The sequence below is a fragment of the Gossypium arboreum genome, chromosome 6 (assembly GCF_025698485.1).
Source record: "Gossypium arboreum isolate Shixiya-1 chromosome 6, ASM2569848v2, whole genome shotgun sequence".
Taxonomy (NCBI): Eukaryota; Viridiplantae; Streptophyta; class Magnoliopsida; order Malvales; family Malvaceae; genus Gossypium; species Gossypium arboreum.
In genome coordinates, this window is record NC_069075.1 from 135051667 (window position 1) to 135060914 (window position 9248).

The window sequence follows — 9248 nt, forward strand, 5'->3', positions numbered from 1 at the left end:
TTATATTTAGTGGGGATTCAACCCAAGACCGGGAGATAAGCTTCATTGTTATGCACAGAAGATGAAACTGTTTTATACACAGACCAGGTGTGTTCGACTGAGTTCCTTCGACAACACCAGGATTAATGCTTTACAGGTTACAAGCAAGGAAGTAAAGCCATTACCTCAGATTTGATAAACCATAATAGGTTTGCTTTTCGACTTCCTGATAACCTGGGAAGTTTCCCTGCATCAGTGTTATTGTTGTAGCCAACAATAGTTTCCAAGGATGCGGACCTGCGAGCCCAAGTAACATGTCAAATACAGTAAAATAGAGTGATTCTAATGAAAATGGGTCACATTCATGCTTGGCAATCATAACTCACAATCAACTTACTTTCAAGTAATCCTATTCTATTCCGTTCCAGAGTCAACTTTACCGGGACAAAATTGTGGACTCCGATCCCTCATGGTTGAGATAAGGGAATATGGCAATAGAAATTCCAAAAACTCGAGTGATTTGTGTTGTATCTGCAGTTTCAAACAATTTTCATATAAAATCAGTGGATTAAGAGAGTTATTTGACATTTACGGATAAAACTCCTCATACCAATTTGCTGGCTATTTACACTTGACCACCAGGGAACAGATTTTGGTTTGGGAAAATATTAGCAACCTATGGCGAGTTTTTCATATTACTGGAGAAAGCTGCTCTACAATACCTGCAAGGTTTCAATATGCTTTTCTGATCAAATCCATGATATTCCAGGCTCAAGGCGTTTAGGCAACTTCAGCAAGAAAAATAAATCTGGTCATTAAAGTGAGAAAGTCCCAATGAGTTTCCAAATAAACATATTTCACCAAGGGTCCTCCATTTTATGTTCACTCCAGTGTGGGTAGAGAGAGAGTAAGTTCACATAGAGCATAAAAGTTGGGCAAAAACAAAGGAAGATACCTGCTATTGATTTGCAGAGAACAATGTCAGACCTTCGCAACTGAACAGCTAAAACATTTCTGGATGAATGAATGCTTAATGTGCTGAACAGTGGAAGTCGGCTGAAATCAGATTCTCCCTTTCTTCCTCGTCTCCCCCTTTCCTTGAGGAGAAACAAAATAATTAAGAATTACCAGAAACAGAATCAGCAATATAAACATGAGCAAACATGATGTACCTCAAGTAGGTGGAGTTCAGATGCCATAGATTTACATATTTTCCTTTCCAAGCCTGGTTATATACATTTGAGCTCAATCAGAAGCTAGATTATCAGAAGAAATCATGTGACATCACAGAGTTGCTGAAAGTGTTTGTTTTATTAAATTGCTTTTCAGATGGTGTAATCAATGAGAGCGTGCAAAAAGGAGAGTATTATCTGCCATTTGAGAGTTAAGTTCAGGAGGCAATTGCTGAAGAAGTCCACTGTTAGATAAGTCTTCCCAGCCTTTGATATCCTGTTGCAAGCGAGTTGTACACAGAATAGCATGATCCAGAACTACCGGATCATCTGGAGGATTATGCAGAAGACTAAGCAAGGTCTGTCTATAAATTTGAGCTGCTAATAGTGGCCTTGCTACCTGCCTATTTTTACACATCATTGCTACTTTGATGACATGCTTACAGAGATTTCCCAGATTTGACCAGTGGCAATCACAGAGAGAAAATTCTGAACCAGGATTCCAAATTGTATATGCCAGGTTTCGGTCTGTTTGGGAGATGACCTTTGCAACCTGGAGATTTTGCTCATCCAATATGACATCAATATCTGGTATGTGTAGGGCCTGATACCAAGCATTGGTTGAGAAAGATTCGTCTCTGAGATTAGAAAAATATCCGGTTTCTACAGTATACTGATCCAACCAATATAAGGAGTGAAATTCGGTAGTCAAAGTATGGATTAACCAGTCAATTCTAGGCCAGAAATTAGCATATTGATCATTAAAAAGCTTGTACTTCAGTCTTCTGTGATACGATTCAATGGCAGCATGCGGCTCTGGACCAGCAACAGGAAGTGACCTTATGCAACTGACCCATGACTCTGTAAGACAAAAAAGCATTTAAGGTCAGAAATTAGACAACATAATACATCATGTTAAACTTATCAGCAACTAAAGACATGACTATGATTAATCACTGTGTTAGCAGAAAAGAGAATTGCTATAGACAAAATCAAAGCCAACAACCAATGGACACTCACCTATGTATGGTGACCATTGGCTCTTGAAATAATCCATAAAAGCAGATTGATCAACAAATACTTCCATGAATTCTTGAACTGCATCCATCGCATTAGGTACGCTTCTTGAGGAATATAATATCCAGCCCAAGTGCTTAAACATCTCTCGTTGAACATCAATGTTGCTGCAAGTCTTCAAAAGACTCCTTATCCAAGCACGGCGAACATGCCAGACACACAATAGAACCCGACACTGGAAAGCATCTCTGCATGTAAGCAACTTAGATTTCACATTCCTCCTATAAATAAAAAATTATTCAAATAAATTAGAAACATCACATCAGAATTTACCTTATTGCTGAAAACCCAAAAGAGGGATCGTCTACCAAAAAGGCATTAAGTCTCCATCTAGAGTCCTTTGTCCTTAATCTTTCAGCAAGGGAGCCTACCCATTTATGAATATCTTGACCGGTCAAAGAGGAGGTAATCACCCAAGCAACAGGAATTGCATTTCGGGATGAGTCGAAGACAAGTAAAGTGGATAGAGGATACTGTCAATGAAGGGGATTTTCATCGAGTTTAAGGTCATAATCATTTCAAACTGCGGTAAAGATATAGAATTAAAAATATGTGATAACACAGTAGACCATGCATCCTTAAGGTTAGGCCTATCTTGCTACAACTATATTTCTATGTACTTGTCTCCAAACTTTTTATGGACACAGTTATTGAGATCAGCCATCCAAATATGTGGTAAAACTTGGAAAAACCTAAGCATACCCCTGTCAGACACATACCTTAATCTAGCACTCATCATTGAATCCAAGTAACATAGGTTCAAAGAACAATGACTTCGTATATAATATTTCCACATCAACCAATTTCCAACCTATATATTTGCAATAATAAATCCACAAAATAGGAAACCAAAACAACAAAGCAGAAACATGAAATTATTATCTTTACTTAATATTGCTTTATTTAGCACCTTGTATATGCTAAAATATCATTAGTACATCCTACTACAATTTCTAGGGTGTTCTTTCAGTTTCAAGTGTAAAGGATTCATTCTGGTAATTGTAGGTTTCAGAGTATAGAGGTTTATCTTAAGCTTTACTAAATTAAATAATATATATATTTGATTTTTGTTTATGGTTTAGGAGTTATTTCTATTTTAAATTTCAATTTCTTGTAAGAAAAGATAATGACACTCAATAAATAAGCATGAAACAACTTTAGACGAATAGAGAGCAAGTTTATGATAACTTTACCAGCTGTTTTGTTATATTTTCCCTATGGTATTGTGTCAAACAGCCATAATCCTAGGTGCAGCCGGGGGTAGGCAGGGGCCTTCCCCCCCACTTCCCCCCGCAAATGGAATAATTGCTTTTAATGCCTCTCAAATATAAATAATTCAGTTTAATCCCCCTTAGTTTCTTTAAATGGAAAATTTGAAATTTTGGCCCCTCTCAAAAGTTAAAAAATTCAATTAAAGCCATTTTATTACAAAATTCCCCCCCCCCCCAAAAAAAAAAAAAAAAACCAGATAATTCCTGGCTTTGCCCCTGCCTAGGTGAAAAGATTAAGGAGATCCATGAGGCCCTGATCTTTCTCTTATTTTCACTCTCAAATTTTCACTTCTGTTTCAGACTGGCAGATATATTTGAATCACTCTTTAAACACACACAGAGTACCTTAAGTTTCTTTGAGCCAAAGGTAGAATGAGAAGCCACAGAACCATTCTGTCCATGGCGAAGCATCTGTTGCAGCTGCCAATCTGTCTGTATCCCCAAAATAAATGGTTCTGAAGCAGAAGCATCTTGGAAGTAAAAAACATGTTTTTGATGCCTTTGTACCCATATCTTTACACTGCATGCATCATCAATGTGAAGTTCATGTGATGTATTACGAATAACTCTTTCAATGTTACGAACATCATTTCGTGTGAGAAAATCATCTCGGTTGTGTGGGCCCCCATGCCCTTGGACCACCTCCATATGATGCTGAATGATGTTGTCCAAAGATATTCCAACATAAAGCATAGACATCACCTTTTGGCGCAATTCCTCTGAGATTCTAGGAGCATACATAGCTCTTGTCCCCACAGCATCCTGGTCAAGTATCCCATGACAAGGGGACCCTGTTTTATCTACATGATTTCTTTGATTATAAATTATGAGGGCCAGGAGGGGACGTGTGTACAAGCGCTTTACGGTAAAGTGGCAAAGGCAACCTCTCATCATGTGGCGTCTCCCTGGCCTGCTTCCCTTCCCTGTGGTGGGTTTGAAGTTTGAACCATCCCCAAGACCAGATTCACAATCACGGTAGTCTTCAGGACCATAAGAACACCAGTATCTGCACAATCAACAGATTAGCTTTAAATCTTTGATTTTAATACACATAAAGACTAGCAATTAACATAAGAACAAGCATTATTGCAGGAAAATATATGGTAGAACGCACTCCACAGATACATATTCACTGACACGTGCACATATAAAACATGATGCACCGCAGTAATTTCCTACTAAAATTTAAGCAACATGATCAAGCTGGCTAGCCTTCAATAAAAACATTCACATTCTGCATAGATAGCCTATAAAAAGAAGAAGAAGAAGAAGAAAAAAAACCCTGTTGTGAGATAAGAATATGTTTTGCACAACATCTTCTGCCAATGATGATGAAATGTCTAAACAACTGCTGTCATAACAACAATTCAAGAAGTATCATATATAAACTGGTTTTCAATGGACAAAGAATTTTAAAGAGAAAAAAGAATGAAGTAAAAATAATTAAGGTGGCACAAAGTTTGACCAGCTAGGCGATAAATTATTTAAAAAACATTTAATATACAGTGAATATAGCCAGAGAAAGAGAATCACTTTAAGAAGCTACTATCAGATTGTGTGTGCCTGTATGTTATTTTCAACGGAGCTAAAAAAACAAGGCAGTCCTGGGAGTTCAATTTGCATCATACAGAGTATACTCAAGATATCCATCAACCCTTGGTTTGCTAATACTTCCTTCAGATCTCTTCCTCCTTGACTCAATGCGGAAGCTAGCAGGACATTCTGCATTAGAAGACTCTCCTTTTACAAAATCATCTACTCTAGAAAAAGGGATTAGAGCAATATCATCGCCACCTTGGCGACCGCCTTCTACTTTTACCCATGTTATGTGAGCAGCAGAGAACTCTGCACAAGGAGGATCTTGCACCGGAAGATTAAGAATATCCTCCATCCTTGCCATCTAAATAAGTAATATGCATAAACAAATAAAAGGTTAATTCAAGGAAAAGCGTAATCATAAGACTAGCAAATGAAAGGCAGTATGCCCGACTCATCAATGGCTGTATATAAAATATAATAACCCTACTCATCATCTCCTAATCCTTCACAAAGTAAACTGTCATATTACTATCAAGTTATTGATCAATCAATCCATGGTTATCACGAATGCTTCTACTTAAAATCTTATTTAGCTCAAAACTAGTGTTCATGTTTACTTAAATCACACAGCAACTATACAAATTCTTAAAGATACAATTCAAGACAAAAATCGAATTACAAAATGAAAAGGGCTTTGGAATAAAAATGAGCAATGTTGAGTAAGAAATTAGCCACTACCTTTGATTCATGGCCCTTCATGCTTCCTCCACTATTTGAAACAACACAAATTTAAACTGTTTTACTTTCTTCCACCAAGTTCAACAATAAAATAAATTAGAAACCAAAGCTGGAGAGTTAGATAGATTTAAAATAAATAAATAAATAAATAAAGCTTTCTCTTACTAAGAACCCACCAAGAAAATCATTTAGAAAGGAAATTTCAAAGAACCCACAAGATAAAAACCAATAAATTGATTTAAAAGAAAAAAACAACAACTTGAATATGAAAAGCTGATTCTGAAAATCAGAACTTTACCTTCGAGAGTGACTTTGAGAGAGATTATTATAACAGGTAACTGAAAATAAATTTTTTTTTTTTAAATGTCGGATCAGTGAGCTCAAAGCGGTCTTTTCTACTAGCTCATGAGGTCGGGGCTTTTATAACCGGATTTCCCGGACGCCGGAACAGAGACATGGAAAAAATGGGTAAACTGCATAGTTAGTTACCCAACTTTAGTAAATTTTCATTTTGGTCATTGAAATAAAAAATTCACAAATACAGTACCGTGGTTAAATAATTTTCTTGTATTAATCGTCCACAGTATTATTCCATTTCAATGATTTGGCCTTAATTTGATTAACAAATAATGTTATTGCACACTAAAATTATTTTTTAGTAAATTTTCATTTTGGTTATTTTTTTTTAAATTAATATTATTTTATTCTCAATAAAAAGAAAGATGTGGGTGACATTTAGAGGTGTACATGGGTTAGGCCCGGCCTAACTAAAAATTTAGGCCCGTTTATTAGGTCTAGGCCCAGCCTGGCCCGAAAAATGGGCTTAAAATTTTACCCAAGCCTAGCCCGAATAAAAATATTAAAATCCAAGACTCGACCTCGCTATATTAATTTTTATATTATTATTTTTATATAATTTTAAAATATATATAAATCATCAAAATACTAAAAACATCAAATAAATATTTCTCAACAAATTGAAAATAAATTTTAAAAAAATATGTATACTTAAATAACACTAAAATAGATGCAACTTAACAAGCAAATATTTCTAAAATAATAACAAAATTAACAAATGTCTTTAAAATAATAAAAATTTTAACAATAAAATAAGTTTTATACAATATCCAAACAATAACAAAATAGTAGCAACATAATAGTAAAATAGTGGCAAAATAGGGAGAAAAAAATAAGAAAATAATATTAAAAAAATTTTGTCGTGTAGTGAATTCGGGCCGGGCCCGTGCCAAAAATGCTTTACCCGAGGCCTAGCCCGTTTATTAAACAGGCATTATTTTTTTGCCCAAGCCCATTTTTTGGGCCTATATTTTTGCCCAAACCCTCCCACATTTCGGGCGGGCCTTCGAGCCGGACCGGGTGGCCCGGCCCATGCACACCTCTAGTGGTATTTAAAGGAATTGAGTTAATCAAAATGAAAACTTATTAAAGTTAAGTGATTAAAATGGTTGTACAGTAACATTGGCGTTAGTTTAAGAGTAGATATTGCGTAATTTTGAGTAGAATTGCATGCAATCTTAGAAATAAAATGACATAAATCTACTAGATTAGATTCAAATCTAATAGAGGAATCCATAAATCGAGTTAATGCGATAACAGGGGTTTTTAATTAGAAAGAAAATTCAATTAATCAACCTAGAGTCAATTGCTATTACACCTGAAAGAGATATTATTATAATTTACGTATTTTTATGGTTTAAGATACTAAGCAAATAAATTGCGTAATTTAGGTTGATAGTTAAAGGTGAAGTTTAAGTGAATTCTTTCCAAAGTATTGTTTTACTTCTTGGTTGTTAATCGGTTATTTTTCTATTTTATTCTTTGTCGTGTTCGTTAGTTAATTAATTTAATTAATTTTAGTTTTTAACCACCCACTTGAATTTATCGATTAAATAATAGATAGACGATAATTACTAATACTTTTAGCCTTCGTGAAAACGATATATTTACTTCCCGTAACTATACTATTAATTAATAGGTGCACTTAACAATAAAACATGTAGCAGGTAAATAAATTTATGCTTACTTGTAAACATTAAAGGTTGTTAAGCTCCGCTTTTAATCTAATAGATTTAATTGAATTAGTTCTTATGGTTCTCGTTATAAGAGTTTTTATTATAATAGGCACATAAGAATTTAAATTTTATTAAAAGATTTGAATAAAAATTACATGATAATAATACTTATAAATAAAAATTTATTCTATTAAAATTTTTGTATTAAATAAATTTATATAATAAATTAAAATATATAATTTTATTGAAATGTTTTATATATAAATTATTATATTTGCATTGACAGAAAAAGAAAAATATACAAATTATATTACTTTTGTTTTAAATAGTGAATTTTAATTATGTATATAATAATTAACTTTCTATTTCATATATAAAATTTTATAAATAATACTTTCTTAATTTATCATTATCAAATTTTTATAGTTTTACTAATACTTTAATAGCAAAAATATTTCGAGAAAGATGTTTTCAATAATATAATCATGACTCTTGAAGTTATATGTAGTAGCAATACTAAATTAAATACGAATAATAGTAAGGATCCTGATCTAAACCTTAAAAATCCCAATGTCATAATGCCTTTTAAATCCTCCTGGCCATTATTCTATTGCAATAATTCTTGCTAAGAAGAATGTCTATATATATTATGACAATTCTACCCAGAAAGTAATAGGTTACCCTTACAATATATCCTTTCACACTATATTTGAATTCTCAAAATAATTAATATATATATTTATTTTTTAATTATTTATCATTTTAAATAATTGATATATATTTATTATTTTAATTAGTTATTATTTATCTTAAAATTGAAATTTTGAAAGGTGGGATGAGAGTTCCACCATCACTTTCACTCTCACCATCTTTTTTTTCTTCAAGATTTTTATCTTGTGCCATAGTTGTTCACACAATTTCTCTCTCAACCTAATTCACCCAACACCACCATTATAAGTACTTAATCTTTAAACAAAACACATAAATATACCAAGTCTCTCAAACCATGTCTATCATAATCCATTGCTTTCTTTAGACTTATTATTGTTGGATTGAAATATTTAATTATGTGTATATAATGTATAATGCTTTTATGAAGTACGATACAAAATTAAGTGACCAATTATGTCATGAGTATTATGAGTATTAAAGTGTGATAAATGCATGATAACTATGTTATAAGTGTCACAGTTTCGGGGTTTAGACTTTGAGACTTCTTAAATGCTAACTATCAATATTCAATGAGTGAATATTTATATTTCATATATAAAATTTTATAAATAATACATTTTATTTTACAATTCACACCCATAGAGTCTCGAAGTCAAAACCCCGGAAACTCTACCTGAAACACCTCCTAGTAGCAACCCCATCTCTCGTTCACCAGCCAACATAGTCCAAAGGGTGAATAGAAACTTGGGTTTTCAATCCAAAAGGAA

The 9248-nt window shown here is 33.4% G+C and overlaps 1 protein-coding gene across 15 annotated transcripts; it reads right to left on the reverse strand.

Annotated features, from left to right (window-relative positions):
* Nucleotides 1-6366, reverse strand: LOC108484099 (uncharacterized). Of its 15 annotated transcripts, none has more exons than XM_017787760.2 (11): nt 5777-6366; nt 5319-5399; nt 5128-5221; nt 3845-4505; nt 2502-2701; nt 2172-2416; nt 1152-2012; nt 935-1076; nt 590-701; nt 377-510; nt 1-276 (listed from the first exon to the last, which is right to left on the reverse strand). In XM_017787760.2, exons 2-7 carry the CDS (start codon nt 5320-5322, stop codon nt 1318-1320), a joined length of 1899 nt encoding a protein of 632 aa, XP_017643249.1. In that variant the 5' UTR covers nt 5323-5399; nt 5777-6366; the 3' UTR covers nt 1-276; nt 377-510; nt 590-701; nt 935-1076; nt 1152-1317. The 15 variants fall into 15 exon arrangements, with proteins under 15 accessions (XP_017643249.1, XP_052885973.1, XP_052885972.1 ...); XM_053030013.1 differs by having other exon boundaries at nt 935-1071; nt 5128-5399; nt 5777-5840; nt 6075-6357; XM_053030012.1 differs by lacking the exon at nt 590-701 and adding an exon at nt 702-787 and having other exon boundaries at nt 935-1071; nt 5128-5399; nt 5777-5844; nt 6075-6355.
* Between the last annotated feature and the right edge of the window lie 2882 nt (nt 6367-9248).